This window comes from Falco rusticolus, chromosome 4, assembly GCF_015220075.1.
Source record: "Falco rusticolus isolate bFalRus1 chromosome 4, bFalRus1.pri, whole genome shotgun sequence".
In the NCBI taxonomy this organism is placed as follows: domain Eukaryota; kingdom Metazoa; phylum Chordata; class Aves; order Falconiformes; family Falconidae; genus Falco; species Falco rusticolus.
In genome coordinates this window covers 48,444,612-48,471,096 of record NC_051190.1, presented here as the reverse complement: position 1 = coordinate 48,471,096, position 26,485 = coordinate 48,444,612, and the positions used below count along the sequence as shown (strand labels likewise).

Genomic DNA, 26,485 nt, shown 5'->3' with positions numbered 1-26,485 from the left:
AAATTCTCAGATTCCTGAATGGCCTCAGACTTGCTGTTCCTTTAGGCAGTGGCATGTGTCTGCCTGTATTCGGAGATCTCTGGCATTTCAGCTGTCTGCTTCCCTAAGAACAAAAAAGACCTCGTGCAAAAAAACTGTCTGAAATGAATGTGACAGTTACACTGACCAGCTACAACAAACTTTACCCAACTTTTAAAAATATGTCTATGCAAATGCCAAGTGTTCATAAATGCTTTTTTTAGCAAGTTATGTTAGCCACATTTCTCGGCGAGTTATGTGTTGGTCATCTGAAACTTCCTTTTTTTGGGGCATGTTTATCCTGCAGATACGTTATCTACTTGACACTTTACTAATACAAATACCATTCATCAGTGTGCTTCAATCAAAGATAGAAAATGTTCCCTCCCTTCACATTATTTTTAGAATGTTTACTAAAAGTTTAATATTAATCTTTGTTAAAACTAAGATAAATTTGACAGAAGCCAGTTTGATATTCATGGAGCAGCCATGGTATCATTTCCCTGGGACATTTTAGTTTCTGTGTGCCCACTGTTGCAGAATATGACTCATTTATTCTAAAGCTTTAGTTCAGAATTTAAATCCTTCACTAATCATAAGACATTGTCTATGGTATGAGGAAGGTTATGCCAAGGTTCCTTTTGATAGAGCCCTGGGGGAGGGGGCTGGATGAGACAGCATACCGATTAGTGAAGGAACAGTTGAAAGAATGAGAGCAATTTTCACTTGTGAATGTTTAAATTGTGGGTTTGTGTTTTCTTTCCAGATCACCGCGTTAGGTTGCTAAGAGAGTCCTTCTCCAAGGCTTTGGAGGCTGCTCATCTCTTGACAATGCAAAAACAGTCATACCTGCTCTGGAGGAAGGTAGCCTTTTGTTTCAAACAAAAATGAGGGAAAGAACATCATCACTGTGAACTGCCAGTGACTAGAAAACTAATAATAAAATCAGGCTAGTAGAATAACAAGCTTAAATAGTATAATGCTTAACTAGCTGGCATCTTGTCACAGTGCTATGCAGACTGGCTCACAGCCAGGAGCTACCACCGTCATTGGTGATATTTTCTTCCACTGCTGCAGCTGATCCCATGGCTGCCACTGGTGGCAGAGGGTCTGTAGTGCCGGAGGAGGCAGGGAGGCAGTGGCAGAGAGGTCACACTCTTGAGAATTTAGGCAAGATGGGATCGGCGAGAAGCAGCTGTGTGTGCAAGAAAACCACAGACGAAACTATTTTGGTATACCGTTACTCTGGGGGCATGGGATTAACCTGGAAAAAATATTCCAGAAGGAAGGAAAAGCAATGGGGCCTGAATGAAGGACAAGAGGGTAAGTGTAAAAGGAACAGGTTAAGAGGTAATCTGAAGTGAAGACTTTGAGGGAAGAGAAAACTGGAGCCCAAAGGCAGCCAGTTTATTGCAGCATAAGTCCAATCAGAGATGGAGAAATTTTTCTACATTCTCTGTTCCCAAAGTGTCAGGCTCTGCAGTTGTTTCACTCCCCATGCTCCGCTTCCCGAACCGTGGCTGACTGGAACCCTTTGGAGCTGTTGACCACAATGCCCCAAGAAAGGATCCTCCTTAGATTTCAGTCGCCTGTATAAGGATTTTTTTTCATGGGATCAGTGGATATAGAGGCAGAAATGAGTAAGATATGCAAGAAATGCTTCTATTTTATATCTATTTGGTGCCAGGTAACAACTGCAGTAATTCCAGGGGTAACTTTTTCAAAAGATGCCAGGCATTTCTAATGTCATTTCACAGCTGGTATATGTTTGTAGGTGTGTGACATTGTTAAATTAGTAAGTCCTGATCTGTGTGTTGCTATAAATTGTAATGTCGGTAGCAACGAATTAGAAGCATTTTAAAAAAGTAATAGAATCCCACTTTTTGACTCTCTGGTTTATATTCTAGGAGAGGTAATGTCTAATCTTGCTCCCCACTCAATTGAATGTTGTGGCCAATGTAGAGTCTACTGATGGATGAAGGAGAGGAAGTAAAAACTCTAAGGTAGTTTGGAAAATGAAGAAGGATGGAGAAAGAATAAGGTTTGAAATAAGTGTTCAAGCTTTTCACAGCAAGCAGGCAGTGAAGAAGCTGAGCTATTAAGGTATGTTGTTGATGTGTGATGATTCACCCAGCACTCCAAAATATTCTGACAGTTTTTCAGGTATGTTTGACAGACTCTTCAAAATCAGTCTGAATAGGTAATATACAGAACAACAGAGGGAAGTTTTCCTTTTCTTGCTCTTAAAAGCTCATCCTTGGCCATGCTGCTTCATTCTGAGCTTGTCAGGGCTAAGCCAGCTCTCAGATTTTGAGGTTTCCTGGTGCTCTGCCCCTTGCTACCCTGCTGTCTATGAAATTCCCAGGCTACAATCCTCCCACTCCACCACATTCTATCTGCCTGTTGGAGAAACTGTCTGTCCCAATGGGATTTCACGAGGGAAAACAGAAGCCTGTTGCATTGGTATAGCTGTTAAAAAGGAGCCTCAAGAGAACAAAGAATTCAGCTGGGTGAGAAAGGCAGGCAACCACAGGCTTCCTGTTTTTAGCTTTTATGTGTTGTTTGACCCTACCATGCCACCTGTGTGAGGTGCATTTCTGGGCAGGTTGTCTCTTAAACACTTCTACCAATTCTAAATGTTTCCAAAGATTTTTCTGCTCTTTTCTGCATTCTCAGCATTCCTTCGCAGCTTCTAACTGACTCTTCTTCCTCGCTGTTTCCACTTGCACTGTCCTGGTTCCTGCATGACTAGTTCCTGCTAGGTGCTTCAGTGCAGCCCCTGTCAGAACATCGTGCTGCACTTTAATTTCCTGTGTCGCTCATACGGGACTTGGCGTATTCTGGGCTGCAGCCTTTCAGCTTCCGCTTGAAAGCGTCTTGCCACAGAGTCTGCAGCGGGTAGCTTGTCCTCTGAGTTATTTTGGCTTCAATTTGGGTTATTTTGAGATCTGTTTTAAAGAAACAGAGCATATCAGTTTTGAACCTCATATAGGATTTATATATAAAATATATACTCTAGTATACACTCTATTTCGATAACACTTAAGAAAAAACAGGGTGCTTCAGTGTGTTGGAGTTACTTATCCTGATACAATCCTGGGGTAAGAGACAGTTAAGTACATGCAGCAGGGTGTGCAGGGCTAAGGCTTTGTATTTTAGAAAGGAAATGCTATAAATAGAAGACAAGTTAATGAATACACATTTCTCTTCTTCCGCTCTTTGTGGTTCTCTTAATACCTGTGTTGCTACTCTTTTAGCCATGCTAAATATGTTCAGTACTGTGGTAAGAACGGAGCCCATGTTGCCTTTTTGTGCTCCCCTCGTCTGCCTTGGCTAGAGGTAGCTGAAGAAAAGGACAAAACGCTCCCTTCCCTAGGAGTGAGCTGCCTGCCTCCGTGGGCACCGTGACGTGGCTATGGGATCCACATCGGGGAGCAGAACAATTGCCTCCCATTTCCCGGAACTGGTGTACTCTCAGGGCTACTCTTGCTGTTTGATCTCATTTCAGGGGCATGGAGGTGCATCTGCCACAGCTGCGAGATGCCAGGAGCAGCTCACAGACCAGCTCTGCCCCCAAGAAGGGGATAGTTCCAGTGACAGGGGAAGCTCATTTCTTACCTCTGCTCGAGTCAGCCTGAGGAAGGGGTTCATTCTGCTCAGCCACCTCCCAGTTCAAGGACTGGTGCCATCTGGAGCTGGCAGTGGGACAGCCAGGCTGAGCCCTCCAGCCATGCCTATTTCTGCCTATTGACATGGGCCACAACAGTGACAGCATGAACTGCGACTCGTGTAACTTGAAGATCTCCGGAGAGAGATCCTCGGCAGGGAGATGATCTTCACTGAATAAATTAAGTTGCTGTGGAGGCATTTTATATATAAATTTCATTCTCTAGGTGGATTTACTATGTGGCTGACATTTGTAAGACTAGTTTTGTTGTTAAGAGACAGACAGAAAAATGATACCTGTCTTCAATTTTGCCCAAAGCTTGTTAAAGCCACACCATACATGGACTGGTTACTTTCATTACCAGTTTTATTTTGGTTTTTTTTTTGTTTTTGTAATAGGTTAAAACTTTGTCACACACTCTGTGTTCATATTGAAATTTCCCATGCTGAGTGACTGCCTCAGGCTAATGGGTTTTAGTAAGTTCTTGCTAAAATAAGTTGAGTACTTGATGTAATGAGTTTAGCAAAAAATCCCTGTTTTGATAATAGAGCTATACAATTCATTTATTTGTAGCTTGCTTTGGAAAAAAAAAATCCACAAAATTAGACTTACCCAGCAAGCTGCATTAAAAGAATGTTAACATTGCAGAATTAACACATCTATGAGCTAGGTGCCCTGTGTAAAAACATTTTCCGTTTATCATGTAATTAATGACTGTGTTGTAACACACAAACGGAAAGGGTTGATAGCTTTTTAAAGTCTTAAAATGGATTTTAAGAAATGTTCCTTCAACTGGATTTTTGTGGATGTGATCTTTTCAAAGAAGCTGTATTTGGAATTTAGAACATAGTTCACGGTGGTAGAATTACTAATCATTAACCTTGATTTATTTGACTGCAGTATGAGGTACAAACAACAATCAGGGGAATAAAAATTTTTGGCATTTAAAGAATGAAAAAAATGTTAAAATTGAGTAATATGCTGTGAGAAAACATCCTTTAATGTGAGGAATTATCCAGATATGTGAGACTGTGGGTTGTTTGGGGCAGGATGGGGGACACAGAGCAGGACAGAATCAAGTTTATTTTGTTGCAGTTCTGCTTGCTTGCAATAACACAAGGAGTCACTGTCTTTGCATCGGGGCCCAGTCAATCTTAGCTCAAGTGCTCTGCCAATTAGTTTTTCTCGAAGTTCTCTTCTGAGCATGTATAAGCAATATTTTCCAATTCCTACCCATACATTCTCTTTTCCTTCTGTTCCAGGTACAAAATCTTGTTCTTACAGTTCACATTTGGGCATCATTAACTTTTACTTAGAGGCTGAGTTTTCTTTTGTGGCTGTTCTCTGATGGACTGAAAGAAAAAAAATACAACCTATCTAAAATGTATTTCAACTGGAATGTATTGGCTTTCTCTCCTGCTTCAAATCTCTTCTCAAAACTCAGCTCTTCAGCCGGCATTCCCTTATTAATCTCCAGTCTTATGTTACTCAGGGAAACTGACTGCTTTTGATCATATTAGATTGTTAAACAAAAGGTCAAGTAAACAAAGTCTCAAGCATCCTGAGAAGTTAACCCAAGGTGACAAGTTGAACGATCAAAGTACTGAACTCCTACGTGCTAAAAAATGAGGAATGTTCCATCACTTTCTCTCTTTTTCACTTGCATTATCACTTCGTTTTCCTCCCCTAGGCTGTGATTCATTTAACTGGCAGTCTAAAAGATACGTGTGGAGTGTAAGGCTTGATATTTAGCTACATCTCTTACCAGTGGGGAGAGAGAGGCCTCACCACGGAGTGATTCATCCCATCCTAAGATAGGTGAAATCATCTCTTTTCATCAACTGTAGAGGGAACCTAAAACTCACTTAGACTCCATATCTAATTTTTAGATTGCTAAAATTAGGTGAGATGAAGCTCATCCTAAGGTTGTTGTTGAGGTTAGTTGTTTGGAGAAGATTCTAATTGTCTTAAGCTGGGAGTCTTGGTTTCTATCTGTGGCACATCATGATTAGCAGTGATGGCAAATGCCTCAGAACAGCCTATGCCATAATTAGCACGTTCTTGTATACTGCTTCATTGAGGAACCTCAGTCATTTCAAAGGGAAGAACAGTCACATCATGCACATGTGGGAGAAGTGATTTCCACTTGGGTGACAGTTTAGTTCACAACTTGTGACAGAATAGGTTTCAGTACTGAGAAGGAATGGGAAAATACTGACTTTTCATTCAAACTGCAGAAGTGAGGTCTAGGTGGAAAGTGATTTTATGTTTTGGAAGAAAGAGAAGCGTTTTTTCAACATTTTAAAATCACACAATATATGTGCTGTTATAATTTTTTTTTCTGCCTTAAAATTAGAGCTGAGGGTGGAGTAAACGTAGGGTTCACGAAGACAGCATGCAATTTAGCTGGGTTTCAGGCACCTAATTTGAAGAAAATGAGTCATGAAAACTAACTGTGCGGCTGATGGAGAGCTTATAGTGTTTAAACTTTCATTAGGAAAACTTCCAGAAAATTTACCTGTCTTTCTCCTATTGATCTCAATCACAGGTGCTACCATCTTGATTAAAAGGGATAGATATGTACCTGGATCACACGTCCAGTTGCGACAAGGGAAGGAAGTGTCCCAACTCTTAAATCCACTGCAAGACTTCACCTGGTACCTTCAGAGCAGACCCGACCCACAGGATGAGCCATGCACCCCTCCCAGAGTGCTGCAGCAGAGCTTTGCAGGCACCTACTTAAGAAAAATGTAGCACTGGTATATTAAATGGTTTCAGAGCAATAAACTGTTTACCTTTAACTTTCCCATTCTGCCCAAACCCCTCAAACCAACAATGTAATCTTAATATATTTACAAGATTGTGGGGGGGTTTGGGTGCCTCTCTTCTCTGTCTTTTACACAGCAGCCAGTTGGCTGGTTTGCTTTTAATATGTCTCTTCTAGGGAATATTCTTAGCTCTTAAGGACTGCTAAATAAAATTAATAATAGAAAGTGGCAGTCAGTCAAATAGAGGAATATAATGTGGCTAATGGAAAACTACAGGGAAGGGTGATTAAAGGGTATGTTTTCTTTTGAGGAAGGATGTCTTGTCTTCTGATTGGGAACCTTTGTTGGTTTGGTCGGGTAGCAGCTAATCCCATTTCTTGTGGCATGGCGTAGTCATAACAGGGCGAGCTTTTGAACTGTGTCTGCTTGTTGGTTGCATTCTTTGCGCTTAGAGCTGGGTTTTGGCATACCTCAACCAAGACTCCCTGTCTCCTTTTTTGACAGCGTGGACCAGATTCCTTCATGATATGCCATTGATGCTGGTGGCCCTTTGGTGCAAAGCCATGTGAAATATTTTAACGTGTTTCATTCATAACCTAAAAACATGTGCCTACATCAGAGGTGCTGCAAAATAAAGTAACAACAGGTTTTTATAGCACGCTGCCTGGGGTTAGTAGCGTTCTGCTGTTACACCCCTGGAGCAACAGCTTCCTACATTGTTATCATCCACACAAATTTAGCATTTGAGATCTAGCATTGTAGTTCTTCAACCTTTTGCATATAAATTTAACAAAAAATCAAAGAATGAGTAGAAGAGCACATTGCTGATACTACTGTGTTTGAGGTAGGAGTTTTTTGGTGAAAATAAAATAATAGCAAAAAATATGTTTTCATACATGCATACAGCAAAAGTGTAGCCCTACGAACGTATACTCATTTAAACTAATATACATCTCCTGAATGAGCTATTTCACAGTGTGAAAACAGTAATGCTTGTTATAGGATTAGACATGTATGTATTCATACTTCCAATTAATTAACTGAAATATTTTAATAACCTATCTAAAACCGACTCAAATTAGACATCTCAGGCATTTTCCTGTAAATGCTTATTTGTAAGGGTTTGGGGTTTTTTTCTGTTTAAGTGGATTTGGGTTGGGTTTTTTGTGTGCATGTCTTTATTTTTACAATGTAATTCCCGATCTTGTTATCAATTTGAGTATAAAAAGATACGTAAAAATAATGTGAGATGAAAAAACCTGAAAAAAGTGTGGTTCTGTACAGGTTGATAGAAATGCAAGGGAAGCAATTTTTCCTTGACTCTTTTCTAAAGCATAACACTAAGGGAAACTTGGAAAGGTCATATGGCATATTGGTAGAATGGAAGTTATTTTAGTAAAAACATTCTGAGATGTTCATTTTGCAGTATCATAATTGCCAGGGAGGACTTTGACTTGCTTTGTTCTAGGGAATAGGATCCAAACAAAAATTTTCCTTGTATTTTCCATATGGAGCCAAAATCTAAATAAAAGATACTGACAAAAAGAGGGGTATGCATTTTTTGCTTAAGGATTAGTCTCATTTTAATTGAATATCCACAGATTCTTATGGAATAATACAAAGCAAAAAGAATAATACATACTTAACAGCAATCTATGTCTCTAGCATAAACCACCTAATTACAAACACTTTAGAAAAATGACAGTTCACACATTTTTACATGTAGGTTTGGGTTAAAAGGACCCACTACAAAGGAAAAAGAAACTGAGATAGATTATGTTATATTGTCATGGTGACTTTTTAAAATTCACTTTACCAGTAGCATGCTGTATTTTTGACTGCCAGTAGATATGGAAATACAAAAGAGAGAACATGTGCTTTTGTATTTATAGCTGTTTTGCCGGTACGTTTCACCTGCTGTCAGGCCAATCTGAGCTTATTGTCACCAGCATTTCAATAACTTTTTTGTTTTTTCATCCCTAGATAAGTAAAATAGAGGATGCATTGCTTCTAAAACCTTTACCACTTAGGTTTTCTCATACATGTGTATGCACATCTGTAAGCAAATAATCTTTGGAAAAAATAGATGGAAAAATTGCAATGAGGTATGCTCTAAATATCCACTCACATTTACACAGTACTGTACAGGAGAAATCGTGTTAATTATCCAACTTGAATATACAGCAGCATCTCAGTTTTATTTCCTGTGTCTTCCTTGGGAATCAAACTGACAACAGGTCAAGTCCTGTGACTACCTTAAAGAGATGGGAAGGTATGTCCTAGTCTGTCACCAACGGTACAGGAAGGGATCTGATTTTCCAGTTTGTGGGCTGATGCTGGATGAATATTGACATTCAGCCATTAGACTGTGAGTAAGAACACTGTGATTTTTGTGAATATGCTATCATGGGTGTAAAAAATCTTTTTCTGCAGCTGAAATGTGGCTATCTGTTGATTCACCATTAGAAAATATCATGAAAGGTAGAATCCGAGACCAGGAAAATGCTGTTGGTAACACCTACTTTTTGATATAACACAGTGGCATTCATAAGTCAATATATTTATCCTTCAGAGATGTTTTTGTGAGAGAGAAACAAGGCCTGGTATACATTTGGAACATTGACCAGTATAGCAGTATTGCTAGAAGGATTTAGTTTATTTCATTTATTTTTTAAACATATGTATATATACTGGCAAAAGTTCTAATGTAAATGCACTTTTACTAGCAACTTTTATTTTTTTTTCTTTTGCTGGTATAGCGTATTTCTCTTATGAACTGCATCTCCAGGGGAAAGGTAAAGCTTGGCTGGCAAACCCTTCTGCAGACAGGCTTTGAGGGCAGCTCTCTTTAAGGAACTGGCAAAGAAATTTGAACAATGGCTTCAGTCACCTCCGTTTTCTGTTTGGGCCATTGTCACTGCTTGACTCTGGTGCAAGGTAAGTCTTGGGTTTAAGCCGCTGGCTGACAGCTCCCCACCAAGGCCGTTATACCACGTGGGCAGCCTCTGAGAACCCCATCAGCTGGCCTGGAGAGCTACTGAGATCTCTCACCTGCACTGCAAGGTGGATCGAAATCTGTAACGATCTTCTGAAGATGAATGCAGCATGTTTGGTGCTGTGTTTATTGCAACATGTAGGTCTGATTTTGTTTGAAGCCTGTGCAGGTCTATCAACATCAAACTTTGCTATTTCCTCCGCATTTGGTAAAGGGATGCTGCCAACTTGATTGTTTCTGTGTTTCTGTCAAAGAATTTGTAGCTACTTTGGTTTCAAGTAGCATCTAAAATCACTGTCTGAAAGAAGTCAAATGATACTTTTTTTCTGTTGCTGCTATAAAAATGCGCTTTTTACATTTAGCTATAGTTTATCCATTATGGGTGGCAGGTTCTTTTCTATGTTGAAAAGACATACAGACATCCGTCCATCCATTCAGGAACATAACATTTATACGCTCATAAAATTTTGTTAAAAATTAAAATATAGTGCATACTACTTAGAGTGCTCTATCAGAAAGTGCACTTTTTGAAAAACTGTTTCAAAGAAGTTACAAATTGACTTTTGTATTCAAACAAATTACTTGCTAGCTTGAAATGAAATTGGTCATCTGTCCTTTTCACAGCTGAACTCTTAACCTTGCCCTGAAGGAATGACTTGAAAAATTACGAAGTTTCATCTTCAGGTCTGCTTATTCTGTAGTTCTGCTGAAAATGTAGACAGAGTGTCTTTTCTTTGGAAAAAAACAAAACAACAAAACCAAACTCCACATTCTTCTGGTATGGTTACTGCTGAGGATCAAGAAGCCGTCTGCTTCTTCAGGCCCCAAGACTGAACGTAATTGGGGTTTCTTATCTTCCATGTCCATGTGTTCCATAACAGCAGTGTTTTCTGTGGTGCCAACATTTTTCACTGAAGTGTTTAGTAATTACAGATACATAAAAGCTTTCTGGAGCTGTACTTTTAAAACATTACTAACGCTCTATCAGTTTTTTTCGTTATATAATTGTAAACTACCCTTTCAGTGTCCAACTGCATTGCATTCTTTTGTGGAAAGCAGAGCAGATGATTCTTTATCTAAATGCATAAAAATGGTGTCAAAAGAAAAGAAGGAAAATCTAGGTTTAAGTATTATCAATGGGAGACAGTGAATTAACATACTCTTACACTACAGGGAGATCTGTGATTGTTTATAGTCTGAGCTAAAATTAATTTGATCTGAGGAGTTCTTTCTTAATTTCAGTGGGTTCGTTTAGTCCATCTGACAGACCATGTGTGAAAAAGGACACCCAGTTTTGCAGATTGGGTTAACACATGAATGTTTGGAAATTTCTGACTGCTGCTTCTGTCTTGAAACAGATGCCTGCTGACTGTTGGGAAAGCTTAGGACAGAATGCCTTTTGCGGGGAGGTGGTACTTGGCATAAAACCTAAACTTCAAAAACCCCCAAAATGCTGGTCAGAATTCACTTTGTCAATAACTGGCTCATAATGAAATTTCTAGAAAGTTATGAAGACCGATTTTTGCTTGGTGCTTATCATTAAGATGCCAGTGAGACAGAATCGGGCATCTTTACCATTCTCAGCTTCTAGGCTTAATGCTGCGGGTGCAGTGCTCTGTTCTTCATGCAAAGGTCTGTTCAGTAAATACATCTGTGACTGAAGTGCAGGAGAAAAACGTGTATCAGATAAGAAGTCGTGTCAGAAAGCATATATGTTGCTCCTTTGTAACATTCAGGAAAATAAAGATCTCATCTGTAGCAGCTTTATTCACTGAAAGGAAAAAAGAAAAACTTCATGTGTACATAGGAGGCATCCCTATCTTGAGGAAGATCTTGCTTTGCCAGAATTGTTCTCCAGGGGATTTCAGAGCAGAGTGAAATGGTGGTAATTTCAAATAGCCACGGGTTGGCGTTGCCAGGCTTGAAATATTCCTTAAGTGGTGAAATACGCAGGTAATTCTTCAGCTGCAGTTGTCTGCAAGGGGTTTTGCCTGACAGCATTTGAGATAGTTTGTGTAAGCTGGCTCTGGTGAAATCAGGAGTTTCCAAATGATTTTGGCCAGACAGTTGTTTCTTAATTTTTCTTCCCTCTTTTGCTCACAGAATCCTCACGAGTGCAAAATACAAGAGTCTCGATATCACCTCTGCATCTCTTGGCTAACTGAGAAGCTGAACCCAGATACAGCGACCTGCCTCCACACCTGCAGCATTCTCCGCCTGGTATGTTTTTTTTCCCTGGCAGGTATGTTTATAGATGAGGCCCTTGTTACCCAGGGATGGCAAGTAGGAAATGTCAAACATCTAGCAGCTTGTCTCCGCAATAGGAGGTATTAACAGTGAATGATTGTCTGGTGTCATGAAATCAATACAAAGACAAGGCGTGAAAAACTTTCCTGTCCGTAAGGCTCCTTCTTAAAACCAGACCTTTTTGGTGTGTGTGCGTTGGTAGAAGAAGATGTGCATAAGAAGGTTCTGTGGAGGCTGCCATACAGATGGGACTCTCCTTCTGAGTTATCAGAGTGCCTTACAAACTGAGACAGAACAAATCGGGGAAAAAACATGGCATTTGCTCACAGGAATGGTATGGTGTGAGTTAATGAAAGGAACTGGCAATGAATTAACTGAGGCGGTCAAGGCTGGAATAGGTGCCTAGACCAGTGGGCACTTGGTATTTTCAGGAAGAAACATACACTGGCAATAGAAAGGACAAAAATGCACTCTTTTCATGGCCTGGATTAGATATTCCCTGGGGCAATGGCTGTTGTAACGTCAAACTGGCTGTGCAGTTTAAAGCAAAATGTCTCAGTGCTGGCCAGCAGCAAGTTAGGGGAAGGGTTTATAATTTAAACAAAAAATATATCTCTTTCTGGGCTGGTGACTAATGGACTACAGGATGCTCTTAACTTACTAAGGGTAAATATGGTATCTATCTGCACTACTTAATAGCTCTCCACAGACCATTATTGAAACACACTGGAACCTGTCCTGAAAAGTGCTATTCTTGGCTTGCTTTGCGGTTTTTTTTTTGTTTTGTTTTTTGTTTTTTTTTTTTTTTTTTTTCTTAAAGTAAGATGTTTCCAAAAAGTTTTAAGGACTTTGCATCTTGGAGACAGGGGAGGCAGGCTCCATGATCTTACAGAACTCGGAATAAGATGGCGACAAGGTCTTATACCAAAAGGTCATTTACGTGGGTGACTGCCAGGCTGTGTCATTCTTCTTCTCCATTCATTCCACTCTACTTCGATTCATGACATACTGGGAAGGAACAGAAAGACAGTTCTTTTTAGAAAGCAAATTGTAGCAAAAATGTTATTCCCACTATGTAAAAAAATGTTTGGGTGTAATCCTCTACAAAAGGGTATCAAAGCCAAAGATAATGTCATTCATAGCTTTAATGGGCTTTCTTCTTCGCTAAGGACTCTTCCTGAGTGCATGGGACCATGAAAAAGTTACTGTAGGGTAAAGGAAGGCAGTAAGGGCCCATGTGCACACCTTTACCATGCGGCAAATGCCAGGTAAATTATGGAGGGACAGCTTTTCTCAAGTGCCTCCGCAGCAGCTGCAGCTGTGAGCAGTCCCTGCTTTGGGACAGCCTGCTGTGGTTGCGGCTGTGGCTGCAGCCGCCCCGCAGCAGGGTGAAGGTGCCCCCAGCTTCCCGGTTTGGCATCCCACTGCTGCAAAGTGGCTGATGCCTCTTCTGTGCTAGGTGAGTGGCACCGGGCTAAAGAGGTCCTGAGCCTAATCCAGTCTTGCCTTTCCTTTAAGCGGATTACAAATGCAATGAAATCTATCACATGGAGACAAACAAAGGAGTGAGGGGCAAATCAAACCTGGTTTCTTGATCCTCTGCTGGGGGCACAGGCCTGCTTGGAAGAGAACCAGCAAAACAACAAGTGAGTCTCCATCACAAATGAATCACCCTCTCTTTTGGCCCTGAGGTCCCACTAGTTTCTCAGAATAGTTCAGACATCCAATGGACCTTGTCAATTTTGATCAAAGCTCCTTTTTCTCTGGGAAGAGAATAGCAGAAATATGCCCTGTTCCCCCTCAGGAGCTAGGTAGATAGAATAAAAAAAGAGAGGCTATGTCACTCTGAAGCAGAGCCAAATTCAGGCCAAATTATCCTGGCATTGGATTTCGACACTGTCTTCCAAACCTCCTTAGAATTTTCCTCCCCATCTCATGTTACAGCCTCATATCTTGCCTTTATGCACACCCAAGATGCGCCCGACAGCAGAATTCAGCCCTCTGCATTGCACCGTCGTGCAAATGCTACAACTGAATGTCAGGAGAATGTTCGCCAGTGCCTCTGGCTCTGGTCCACGACCAAACACGTTCTCTAGCTTCTCAGAGGTCAAAAGCCGCGTTGGGAACCCATTCGCATAGGTGAAGGTCAATAACATCACAAAAGCGATGGCACAGGGAGCAGTTATAGAGAGGAGAGGCTTTATCAGTCCCCAGACACTTTAGAAGTGTCCTGGGGTCCAAACATCTCCTGAGATGGCAGAGCCTGGCTCACCAGGCAGTACCGCCAAACAACAGGGCCATTCTCATCACCAAAGACAGTTTAAGATATTTTGTAAGGGAAGGATAAATAAAAAAAGCATAGCTACCTTTCCTTCTCAGCCATATCTTGTTTCTCTTCTGCCCTGTAAACACAAGTCACATTTGAAATCCATGACCTAGAGGCTAGCAGCATGGAAGGGTGACGTACCCAAGGACTTTCTGGGGAGACAGCTGGACCTCAGACAGGTTACCGGTCTGGTCAGAGGTGACCGTTAGCTTTCTGTCCCCGTGATAACTGACGCCTTGATAATCCCAGTGCTCTGGGGATGCCTCTGTTGGCCCTCGAGGGAGGCAGCGGGCTGATTTGGGCTGGTCAACTTGCTTTTCAGTAGCTAATGAACTGAATCCTCCTGAACCGGCATCTCCCGTCCAGTTCAGCAGCACGAGGAGGAGCTGTTACAGCACAGCGCTCTTGTGCTGACCCAGCTGGTCCTGCCTCTGTCCCTGACTGCCTTTTGCTTTTAGCAGAGCTGACTTATCACTGTTTATGGCCACCACTTCTAACCTACATCACCAGTGATGTAATGGGTCTAGAAAATGAAACAAAACAAACTGTAAACTAATGGCCCTCTTTATGCCACTCCAGCAGAATGAAGTGGCTTTTAAAATAAGCACTAGCTCCCACTTTAAGGTCAGTTTGCACAGTCATGTGGGGAGAATGTGCCAATTTTATACATAAGAGTGATTTCTGGTGACCTTTGCTAGCACATATGGTGCATGTTCAGGATGCATGCACTTGTGGGGTTAAGAGCAATGGTTCTGTGGATAAATAACCTTTTAATCAAGCTTCTCCTCCCTCCTGCAGCTTTTGCTGATTTTGAGCAAATCAGTAGAAAGTAAGCGTAGGCTGTGTGGGATAGCAAGGTAGGATGAACACAGAATTGACAGGTTATGACACAAATAACGATGAGAGAAAGCAAAAACATCCCAAGAAAATGAACCCACCCTTTATCTCTGCTCCCTGCTGTCCCCCCAATAATTGTACCTTTCTTTTCTGGCCTTGATCCTCTCTTCTTCATATCTGCAACAAACAGGAAACATTCTTTAAATGTTACCCAGTCAGGACTGTTCACTTTCAGCAAAATGCAACGTTTGCTTTGAAGGTAACAGAAACTGCAACCTGGCACAGCGTGCAGGTTCTTGCTTGGCACTGGTGTAGGAGTGAGCTAAGGCTTGTGCCCCAGGCTCTGCCTTTCTGACACGTGGGTTTTGACTCCACACAAAATCCTGCTACAGAGGATTTCTGTCCTGCGCCTCCTTAGAGCTACACGTGCCCCCACGGCCCCCCTGATACTCACTGTAAGACGCAGTCTGGAATCTGCACATGCTCCATTGGTATTAGTTGCTCCAGTTCCTCCAGGCTGTGAACATACTGGATCTTATTGATAAACTTCACACTGGCAAAGAGAGAGAGAGAGAGTGTGTGCTTGAGGTCTTGTTTTGATGTTCTCTCCATAGGAAGTCAGAATTTTCCTGATGGAAACAGGGAGTTCTGCATCTCTGTATCCTCTGTAGTCTGCGTGTACCCATCTCCTCCAGAGCTAATATGCTGATGACTAAAAATTGTGGTGTGATGCCCTGTTACTGTACCTCCTTTGCTTTGACCCCCATCTCTCAATATCTGTAGGAGGGAAAAAGAACCACCATTTCTGCACATCCCACTAAATCTTTACACGCTATCCACTGGGACAAGCCTTGATCTGCATCCAGACCACCACAGTGTCTCCTAAAACCACCTTTGGGGTTGTCCTTGGAAGTATCAGAGAGATGTAAGACAAATGATGAACAGTCTCAGCTTGGTCACTACTGGTTAAAGGTGAGTTTAAGATCTAATTTTTGAGATTAAACTCCCACTCCAAAACAGCCAAGTTTGGCAACATGGTATATTTACCTGATGAAGGGTCTGGATATAGCCAGCACTGTCCGGATAAACCACGAAGGATGCACAATTATCAATGCTTTGAGGTTTTTACGCAGCCTGTGGAAAAGCCAGGGGACAGAAAGTCAGATTCAGAGTAGCTTTTCTTAAACTCACCTGTAATGTATCAGGGCGCTAATCAGCAACTAATGACGCTCACCAGCCCCAGCTGGATGGCTCCATGCAAAAGCCCTGCCCATGGCCTTAGGAACCCTATTTAAGCAGACCTGGCAGGCTGCAGGAGCACTGCTTTGCTTGGGTGCTGTGTTAGCCTCATCTCTGGGAAGGTGCTTGTGGTGGAAGGAGGGAGAAGAGGAAACGAGGAGAGTGTGAAATAAGTCAGAAAGCTGTCCTAGAGTAAGAAAGTACGGAGTCGGGGGAGTAAGGAAGGAGGGGTGGCTGGGAAGGCTGCAAGGAAGCAGTGGGAGAGATGTGGGAAGAGGCCTGGGAAGAACGAAGAGGCAACACCAACAGGATTCTCACCTTCTGTCTATCATCTGATAGCATTTCTTCAGCCAGCCAAGGCCTGGCATCCTCCTCCGGGGTGTTGCTCCATTTAGATACACGATCATGTAGTCCTCAGCCACCAGCAGCTCCAGGCTACTGATCACGTATCTGTTGGGTGGTGGTCAAAAGCAATGGGAACATGAGACTCAGAAAAGGTCCCTTGAGGTTTTTTCAAGTGCCTGTGTGTCATCCCAAAAGGCACCCAGGCCCTTTCTTTGTAGACCTTGGAATAGGTTTTGGATTCTCCTGGCATCTCTGCAGGATGCCTCGGGGTATTTCTCAGGGATCACTGGTACTTGTTAGCATAGCGCATACACTGATGGACATCCCTGCGCCATTCTTCTGCCTAGCAGTAGTATCTACCAGCTGTTCGGTGTTGTATGCATATGTTCACTACCATGCATATGGTAGTGAGTCCATCACTGGCATAATTAACGCTGAATGTTTGAATACTTTGACTTATTGGACTTGGATGCAAATATTGTGGACAGTGTCTCACCCAGTGATGCTCCAGTCTACAGCTGCACACTGGGTACCCTTGGCCTGGATTCAAACTATTTCCAGCTGAGGTTCCTGATGCAATGAATACATAGAATCTCTTTTTCCCAGAGCCTGAGTTACCTTCCTTGCCCTCCTCCCCCTCGCAGACCTTGACCAGTCACTTACAGGAAGAGATTCTCCATGATGTAGTGGTAATCGGCCAGGTTACTGTCTGGGAGATAGCAGGCAGCAAAGACAATGATGGCATTGAGACCTTCTCCATAGTATCCTGGGAAATAAAGATACAGGCAGCATCAGTGACGCTTTCTGGGGGAGATGCAAGAGCTTAAGGAGAAAAACAGCAGCAAAGGTGTATTGTCAGCTTTGGGCCTGGGCTGGTTTTTGTGCCTCTGTTCAGCTCTAGGTAAGCGCTGGTGCATTTGTCCTTCTTGTGGATCTTTTTCAGAAGTAGATCTGCCTCTGATCCTGATTGTGGCTATAACATACACATGAAGTTCAGGGAAGGAATTTAAGTGTGCCAAAGCACGGAGCTGCGAGCTTTGCCCTTGGTGGCTGCTTGGCTTTGCTCAGGTTTCAGACAGGTCACTAATTTGACACATGGACTGTTAGCTGTGCCACCAGCTCCGGCACTCAGCCACAGAGGGAGTAAGCGCCCACAGCCCCTTTCATCGCTGGCGATGCTTACCTGCACCTAGCTGAGAGTCAGGGTATATTCAGTCTTGCTCAGAGCCAGCATTATCTCTACTCTTGTTTATTGAAACATTGCTCCATGGCTATATGTTTTTTGGCACGAGTGGGGTGCTTTTGTGCTTAGCTGCCACGTAGTTGCGCAAAACTAACAGCAATTTTTCCCTGAAGACAATCAAAGCAATCGGTCAATGATTCCCTCCAGCTTAACAAAGATGGGCTGAAAGAAATCCACTGAGCCAGGATGAGGCCACCCTCTCCCTCACCTCCGTGTGTCACCACTCTCATGTAGGGTTTGATCATCTGGAGGTCGATGCGGTGTTCCTGCTCTCCAATGATGACAGTCCTCCAGAGCCGCCCGTTAGTAGCACTCCCATCTTCTGTCCCGCCATCCCCAAACAGGTCTGCGCTGTCCCCAGGCATGTTCTTGGCTGTGGCTACAGGAGTGTCATCTGGAAAAGGGACAAATATTTTTGCCTTTAATATAATGTATGAAGAGGCTCTGCAAGAGCTTTGGTGCACAATAAGAGACAGTGACAACCACAGGCTGAGGATCATCTGTTTCATCTACAGCTTTGAGCTGTGTAAGTTTGTAGTTCTTAATAATTTTGCTCCACGGCCAAATTGTAATGGAAATAAGCTTAACATCTCACACTGCTTATAGTACCTGCAGTCCCAGGTCGGGCACTGGGCTTTTTGCTGGATCTTCCTTCAGATCCATCTACGCTGGCTGAAGAGGGCATCACCTGTGCCACTTGTCTTCTGACCTGCTCGCAGAGCTGCTTGCATGAATCCTTCTTAGCCTGAGCCAGTCAAAATCAGCCAGGTTGGCAAAGACCATGTTATTCAAGAAGTTTGAACGTTCACATGACAGCTCTAGCAGGCATCACCTTCCAGCCGGGGGGTGGCCCAGCTGCAGCTGGAAGGGAATGTTTGTCTACAGCCTTGTGCCTTCTTCTCAGTTAAGGCTACTCTGATGTTTGCAAGTCCCTGAACTACTTCTGCCCACCCTATCCCTGGATGGAAGTGCTGAGATAGCTGGGGTCCTAGTGGGACAGATGCTGTGTGGAAGATGGGGCTTGGCTGTGCTTTGCTGCTGGGAAAGTTGATCCTCAGCTGCTGATGCTGAGTGGTGTCAAAAGTGATTAAAATGACACTAAAAAAAGCTCCAGCCCCTGCAAACGTTCACCCAGAACCAGCCTTTTACCTTCCCATTCTAGTTCATTCCCATTCCCCAGGAATTCGAGGGAATCTGTCTCATCAGGTGTTTCGATATCATCCACGTTAATGTCCAGGTCATCTGGTGTGTCCAGGAAGTCGTCGGAGAGAATGGAGCCTTCACTCTGGTCCAGGGAAATGTTGATTTCAGGTGCAACAAGTGTCTTCCGTTTCCGATGCGCCCCATTAAAGTTTAATGTATTTGGGGGAGCTGGAGTTAAAAGGAAAATAGCTGACAGGTTGTCCTTGTCCTGTGTCCTTAGCACAAGACATGGTGCTTTCATTATGCATCTTTCAGACTATGGTCCTGGAAGCTAAGGGTGGTGGGTCATAGCTGGGATGTACTGGGTGCCTGCAGGTATGGCTGGATTAAATTCCCAACGCTTCTGACATACCCATGTCCTCCCCCAGCTTCTCGTGAAAGGTTAGCAAATTTAAATCTCTGCTGGTTTCCTCTCCCGCATGGGAATTTTTGCAGATACTCCAAGGGAACTGGCTTTTGCCCTAACTGCAAGCTGCTGTTCCCATTGGCTTCTTTTCCTTTGAACTCCTGATAAGGCAGGCTGGTACTTACAGGATGTATTCTCATCTTCTGTAGGGCTGCCCAGTGACTCCATCCCCGTCTCTTCTGGGAGAGGTCTGCAGGCAAGCCAAGATGCAGAGGTAAAAAGGGAGGAGATAACAGGTGATGTTTAGGAGAAAGTCACTCCATGGCAGGCAGTGGAGAGAACCGGGGACATCAGGGAAAAACAGGCAACCCCATGTGCGCTCCGCCCTTTCCCTCTTACCTATGAGCTCAGCCTGAGCAGTACCCTCAGGTGACTTGCCCAAGAGCAACCCAGCAGCTGGGCCTTCTTGCTGCAATACTGTGCAATCCCTGCTAACACCCGAACCATCCCTGCATTTCTCCCCTAGTACATCCCTCATGCTGCCACTCAGCCAAGAGGCTGGAAAATCCAGCCAGGGACATGGGAACAAATCCTGTCCCCAGAAGAGCCTGGTAACATCCTCATTCTCTCCATATTATCCCCATTTTTATCTCTGCCAGAAGTTTGAGAGGCAGTGCCAAGCTCTAGGGCTCTGGGGTACCAGGGAACATATTCTGCAGTCGGTACTTTGCCTGTATCCTGTTCCCTGCGCAGCGCAGGCAATGCAGCGGGCTGCCCAGCCAGTCTGGCGGTTCCCAAGCCCGGTGGGGGGTGCTTTGATCCCAGCAGCAGCTGAGCTAGCAGCGGAGGCTTAGCACAAGAGCACTTTGCGCTCTCTGCCAATGGTTTTGTAAAGTGCATCTTGCTTTCTGCCACAGGCCCTGGCTGCAGCAGAGCACAACTTTATCCAGCGCAGCTGCCTCCTGAGGCTGTAGTGACTTTGCCCTAAGGCAGGCGGTGGTTGAGGCAAGGGTCAAACCTAAGTGTGAACCCAGAACTGTCACCCCATCCTCACCTCAGCCCTCACCCGACAAAAGCTGACTGTGATACCCAGACCCTGCTGAGGTCTGGAAGCCGGCTTGCCCTCAGCTAAGATGCAGGCAGCAACGCTCAGACCCGTAGCTCGGAGCCAGGACCCACCGCTGCCTTCCTGGGGCTCCAGGAGTTGTAGCTTCTCATGCCTGGCTCCTGCACCCTCCTCGTATAAATCACCATGCCTCCAGCCGGAGGCTAGAGGTATTGATTGATTTAAAAGTTGGCTTGCCTGTATAGATGCTAATGCCAAACCTCATTACGCGGCTGCCACCCTTTGGAAACTGCAGCGTTGCTCCTGACCCATGCTGGGGTAAGTGAAGCCAGGATCTGGCCCCCAGTACTGCAGTGAGGAGCCCCAGCTGGTGACTGAGCAGCGTACTGCCCACCCTCAGCTGGAGACTTCTACGGACAATCTTCCCCTTAATTTGGGCTGGGACTTGTGCTTGTCCTCTGGCATTAGCTGGGTTTGAAACTTCTTGCACAGCTTGACCAAACCCCAGCAACCCCATGGCAAGTTCATGGTGTCAAAGGTCTGCCTAAAAGGGTCCTGAGCCATTCGTGTTTCACCTGCCCCTTGCTGGAAGCTCTCCCTTGACAGGGAAGGGCTCATCCTTCCAAGTGTAAAATCCTGGGTGCTGGGACAGCCCTGGGGTGAAATGGGGATAAACCCCACCAGTTTTAAGGCAGCGCTGTAATGGGGATGTGTGTGTGCAGATAAACCCCACCAGTTTTAAGGCAGCGCTGTAAGGGGGGGGGGGGGGGGGGGCCGGGCGGATAAACCCCACCAGTTTTAAGTCCAGCAGCTGCTGAGGTCCAGCGAGACAGCGGGGGGGAGACTGATGGGGACCGGTACCTCCCAGTCCGCAGGGGGATACAGCCTCGCTCTGCCCTGCAAAGGCTCCTCTTCTTGCTGCCATGACACCAGAGCCACCAGCCAAATTAAACCCTATAAATATTTAGATTAAGGGATAATCCTCTCCTAGCTGGTTATTGTATATTTATGAGTGTTGAAGACCTGATCAAAGGCGCTTGCTCCTTGCTCGCAGGTGCAGCATCTGGACCCTGTGGGCTGCCACGATATTCCTGAGCGGTCAGAGAGACCCCTCTGCCCCCTGCCAGCTTCTCCCCCTCCCTTCGGCTTTTGTCTGGAAGGGGTCGGGCTGGTTGTTTGTCCGGCTGGGAGCTGGCGCCTGGCACAGCTCGGTGAGGCAGCATCACAGGGCCCAGCTGTACCCCAGGTACGTGCTGCACAGGCACCCCGCGCTCCGGTGCTAGCAGCCGTTTACAAAAAGCGGTTCAGAAGTCAGAGGTGAAGAAAAAGGCTTTCTTACCTTCCCAAAGGCTGCTCGGATCACTGCCTCCCAGTCTCTCCCGTAAATCTTCCTTCCCAAACGCAGCTAGCCCCGGATGCCAAATTTTCTGAATGAAGCAGGTTTTCTAGGGGACGGGTGCCACCATTTTGCTCTCTGCTGCCAGCATGCTGCCCTGCTTCCCTCTGCCAGCACCTTCTCTCTGGCCCCAGCCAGCCCGAGCCTTCACTGACCGTGATCCGATGGATTCATGGATTCGTGATGGAGTGAGCATGCTCCTGTATCCGCCCCGCTGCACGCTACAGCATCATTGCAGGACAGCACTTGCACCAACAGCTGAGACACTGTCAGCAGGAGGCTGAACCCTGGGGGGAGCAGCAGGAGGGGGGACCCTTTCCTCCCCGCTCGCCCAGCGCCTTGGCGCTACACCTTTGCAACCTGCAAGGCAGGAGCTTGCTCTGCAGATCAGCTTCTCAGGGAGGGGTGGGAATGTCGCCTTGTGTCCTTAATGAGCAGCTGAATTCAGTTTCCCCAGCCCAGATCTTTTTCTAGGGTATGCTTGGTTTTGGTTTTTTTTTTGGGTTTTTTTTTTTTTGTTGTTGCAAGATTGGTTAATCACAGCTAAGCAAAAATAGCTATGCAGCAAATCATCTGCTGGAGAGCTACTGTCCCACATGCAGCAGCTTCTGCCCTATTATTTTAATGCTTCTAGGGGGAAGCGTCTTGAAAATTATTATTTATTTATTTTTAATGCTAGTTAAACACAGCTGGCATTCACTCATTTGCCTAGTGGCTGTTTGGGCTCTGTTCCCCTTGCATCATTCCTGACTGAACCGCTCTGCAGCCAGTCTATCAGCAGGCTGGGGAGCTTGTTCGTCGGGCTCTGGCCTTGTCCCTGCCACTGATCTGCCACCCAGCCACGGTCACATCCCTTTGCCTCTGCCTCAGCCCCCTTTGCCAGGCAGGAGTGGTGACACCCGTGTCCCATGGTGCTGAGGGCTCGGCAGCAGAAATGCCGTTGAAGGCTGGACTGTGGCTGGGGTAAGTTTGCTGCTTGCGTGGCCAGTGTGAAATGGAGCCTGGCAGCTCCTGCTCCGAGGTGATGGTGTGGGTTAGTGCCTGGGTGTCCGGGTGCCAGACCAGCTTTGCCCCTTTTTTCTAGGGAGCCTTGGGTCAATACCTTCCTTTTCCTTTTCCGTACCTTGTCTGCCTTCCTACTCCATTAAGTGCTTGTCCTCGCAGTGCTCTGAGGGAGCCTTGGACTGGCAGAGCTCCATCAGCCCAAAGCTGCTCTCAGAGGAAAGAAACCCCCATCCTAGAAACCCAAGGGCTTGGCTGAGCCCACGGCTGGGGCCAGCGGAAGGACGAGCCACGTCCCGTGCGCCGGGTGCTGGGCTGGCAGACAGAGGGGTTCAGAGAGCGACGCAGCTGGGCCGGGGGTGAGTGAGCGAGGCTCATCTGCCAGCACCCAGGGACACAGGAGCCCCTTTCTAGCAGGGCTGGGGCTGTGCGTGCCCCCCCGCACAGCACACTGCGCCTCTGTCTGTGCACACAGGGGCTCTGTGGGTTGCGGGGGAATCCAGCTGCGGCTGGGCAGGGTGAGACAGCCCTGAGAAGCCCCTCGGCAGCCCGCACCCAGCTGCAGCAAGGCTTGGTGTTGGCCATGCTGTGTGCGCCCCAGGAAGCTGTTGCTGGGCCACAGGCTTCAGTGCTGCATGTGTGGGGCAGTGCTGGGGTGCGGATGGGTGTGGGTGCACCCTCTGGGTGGCTGAACTCCCGTTCAGCGCACACTGACCTTATGGGGATTTTTTTGGGCGCTCTGTACAGTTAGTAATGTCTGTGAAGACAAAAGCTGCCGCTGTGGCACCTTCCATCACCCACATGTCATTTCCTACAAGATTTGCAGCCATTTAGGTTCTGCCTGTCAGTTTGAGTGGTCATTGCATCCCGATGACTCTGCATCCTGTGGCAAATCCCTGGCAAAGCAGCATTGCTCTGTTTGGGGAGACACTGCTTGATCCAGAGACTGGGGAAGGAGTCCGTCCATCCATCCCTCCCTCCCTCCCTATACGCACTCATTCATCCATGCTAAGCTCCCTGTACTCTGCACCTGGCTCCTTACCCTCTCCTTGACATACTCACAGAAGGTTGCCAGAAGCCTCCCCAAAATGTTTGAGCATTCCGAGCAGCCTTGCTACAAAACGCTCTGTTCTCTGGCCAGAATCGCCCTGTTGGAGTTAAGACTCCTGTTGCCTGGGGTGGTGGTGGGAGGGACCTGTATGCTCCATGCCGTGCTGGTTTCTTACAGGAAGAAACAAAATTCTCCCTGGCTTTTATGGGGGGAACAAACCTGGGGAAGTCCTCATCTTGCCACTCTTCCTTCACATCCACGTTTTCCATCCGCAAAGTGGCTTCTGTGGTCCCCATCGTACTCAGAGCTGGGGTGGCTGCACAGCGGTTCCCCTGGGGAAGGGCTCAGGCTGGAAGTGGAAGGCAGAGAGGCTGGCATTGAGCATGGAGCATTGAGCATCATGGCCGGGGAGTGTTCATCCGAGCCATTCAGAGCGGGTGTGCTGGTGCTGTGCTCCGCAGAGAAGCAGCGTGATAGCTGCTTGCTTTGCAAAAGCAACAAGGCAAGGACAAGGGGGTTTGTGGCTACTTGACACACTTTGGACAAGGGGGGGGGGTGGTGGTGGCCCTGGATCAAAGCAATAGCTATCTCTCTGCTCAGTTGTGACCTTAGCTCTTCTCCCTGAGGATCAACACTGTCTGGGCTGATGTCTGCCTGCTTTTCCCTTGCTACTTCTCTTCCAATCCTCATCTCAGCATAAAGAAGCACCTCTGCTGAGGCAAATGAAATGTGGCTAAAAGGAAAAAGAAGAGCGAGCTCCTCCAAGGCTGGCTTCAGGTTGCCTTGGCAGTAGCACGTTTCCATTTTACTGGCCTGGGCAGAAGTTAATGGCTGTGGTTTTGCTGAGAAATTCCTGACTACTGGTGTCTGGTCTGTGCTCCATCCCCATGCTTCTCCCCGCACCCAGAGAGAAACTGTGGAGGGTGAGGAGGCCTTCACAGGATGGTGAATAACCTTCCAGACCCCTGAAGAATTTGCATCCCTGTCTTGCTCCCCAGGTAAACGAAAAATGATGCCAAAAAATGGGAGCACCTCAAACGGAGGCAGGTGCTGCTCCTCAGCTGCTTCTTTCCTGCAGTGCCAAGGAGCAGCACCGGCTCCGACCCAGCGAGCCTGGTTCTTACCCATCCTAACACCACGGCAGCACAAGGGGCCCCGAGGACCATGTGAGTTTGCTGTCACTAGAAGGTTCCTGCGCTGCCAGCCAGCACAAATCAACCCCTTGTACCCATTTCCCACGGCCTGCAGCCCCTCACAGGGTGCGTCAGGGCTCAGGACCAGTCCTTGCAGGGCTGGCTCTGCTCAGAGGGAGCAGGGATGCTGCTCTCAGCTGGATGCTGCTGGAGCACCTGGGCCCGAGGGGACAAGGTCAGCTTTTAAATCAGCTCGTGTGCTGGGCACGTGCATTAACCCGTCCACTGCAGGGCAGCTCTGAACATCCTTCCCGAGCTGAGCCTTCACACTATAAACGTGTCCAGGCACTGGCCTGGATAGTAACACGTATTTTTTTTTTGGGATAAGGGAGCTAGGGTGATTTCCCAAGTGGATGGGGCTGCTCTGCCTCTCCCCTGGTGTCAGGAAAATCAGCATCTCTCAGTTTGACCCATTGCTATAAGGCTCTTCTAGACAGCCAGTGCTTTTACTGCTTCCTTTGGATGCTTCTATTTACAGAGGGTGTCGCTGGTGATGATCTGGAGGAAGATAAATCTGTCTGTCTGTATCTGCTTTAAAGGAATGAAGCTACGTAGAGGCCTGAGTAAATCCAGCATCTGACTTTATTACAGGCACTGGCAGAAATAGCAATGAGAGCAAAGAGCTGGCTGCGAGCGTTGCAGGGTGTGCTCCCTGCCCGGCATCTCTCAGCCTTTCCTCCCAGCACATCATGTATTCTGTCCTCAGCCCCACGCCTGGCTGCATGCGATGCCCATGCATGGTCACGTATGTCTCCATTTTTTATTTCCCTACATGCAGGCAAAGGAGATACCTTGGGGCTCAGAGAGCCCCCACCTTCCCTCCCTCCTCCCCACTGCTGTCATCTGCTTTCTGCTAACCCTGAAGGCATCATGGAGGGAAGAAGAGAAAGGAAAGATACCAAAGCAAATCCTGGGCTGGAGTCTGACGTTTCTTAATGTCAAACATCGCCCGGCAGTATGGAAGCCCAGATGATGCTGTACTCACCGATGCTTGTGGCTAATGAGGAACAAAGAAGATCCTGCCTGTAGCCCAGCTAGGCATTCCTCCCCGCAGAGCCGGGCTGCTCAGGGGGTCCAGCGCCTGGATCCGGGTGCAGATGTGTGCAGCTTCCTCAGCGGAGGAGCGCGGGGACACATCTAGGTCGGCCTTTCTCGCAGCAGCCGTTGCTTTGTGATTTGGATTTTGTTGGGGGGGCGGAATTGAGGGCAGTTACTCGTATTCTTCCATGGCTGCTCCTCCTCCGCTGCCTCCCTCCCCTCCAAGGTATTTTATTATTATTTTCTGCTTGCAGCTGGCAAGCCTCAGCTCTCTTAAGTCAGCTAATTGTACTGCTTTTGTGTGTGAGGAGGATGGCGGCGGTGGTGGTGACAGGGAGGGGGGTGTTATGGAGGATGGGTGGAGAGAGGAGCTGCAGGCACCCCCCTTTCGGTGCCACCCCCCCGCCAATGGGCTGCGCGGTACCAGTATCTCCCTGCTCTCTTCCTCCGGGTGAGTGATGCTGCCAGGGGCTGAGCGCACAGCCTCCTTGCTGCGCTCAGTGGG

General features: G+C 46.2%; 1 protein-coding gene and 1 long non-coding RNA gene across 7 annotated transcripts in view; one reads left to right on the top strand and one right to left on the bottom strand.

The window, feature by feature from the left end:
* The window catches only part of LOC119147613, a 13,164-nt gene extending 4,511 nt beyond the window's left edge, over positions 1 to 8,653 (top strand). For 2 of the 4 annotated variants that reach the window (XR_005104091.1, XR_005104093.1), the window contains exons 4-6: positions 785 to 882; positions 1,926 to 5,503; positions 6,234 to 8,653. This is a non-coding gene — a long non-coding RNA (uncharacterized LOC119147613). The remainder of the gene's footprint in view (positions 1 to 784; positions 883 to 1,925; positions 5,504 to 6,233) is intronic. The other 2 variants (XR_005104094.1, XR_005104092.1) reach the window with 2 other exon arrangements.
* On the bottom strand, positions 8,011 to 26,485 carry ATCAY (ATCAY kinesin light chain interacting caytaxin). 3 transcript variants are annotated; one of them, XM_037386856.1, is made up of 13 exons: positions 25,928 to 26,485; positions 23,969 to 24,098; positions 19,420 to 19,484; positions 18,835 to 19,056; positions 17,894 to 18,079; positions 17,106 to 17,208; positions 16,416 to 16,547; positions 15,906 to 15,992; positions 15,313 to 15,411; positions 15,000 to 15,035; positions 14,062 to 14,097; positions 13,279 to 13,311; positions 8,011 to 12,703 (listed from the first exon to the last, which is right to left on the bottom strand). In XM_037386856.1, exons 2-13 carry the CDS (start codon positions 24,043 to 24,045, stop codon positions 12,694 to 12,696), a joined length of 1,086 nt encoding a protein of 361 aa, XP_037242753.1. In that variant the 5' UTR covers positions 24,046 to 24,098; positions 25,928 to 26,485; the 3' UTR covers positions 8,011 to 12,693. The 3 variants fall into 3 exon arrangements, with proteins under 3 accessions (XP_037242753.1, XP_037242751.1, XP_037242754.1); XM_037386854.1 differs by having other exon boundaries at positions 13,279 to 13,314; positions 25,928 to 26,484; XM_037386857.1 differs by lacking the exons at positions 23,969 to 24,098; positions 25,928 to 26,485 and adding an exon at positions 21,640 to 22,201 and having other exon boundaries at positions 13,279 to 13,314.

Bases quoted from the DNA above. Each gene is read 5' to 3' on its own strand.
- ATCAY (XM_037386854.1), bottom strand. From the start codon at position 24,045: ATGGGGACCACAGAAGCCACTTTGCGGATGGAAAACGTGGATGTGAAG. The intron at 15,412-15,905 runs GTAAATATACCA...TCTCTTTGCCAG, and splicing joins ATATCCAGACCCTTCATCAG to TGTGAAGTTTATCAATAAGA. The intron at 13,315-14,061 runs GTAGCTATGCTT...TTCTCTTCCAAG, and splicing joins GATATGGCTGAGAAGGAAAG to CAGGCCTGTGCCCCCAGCAG.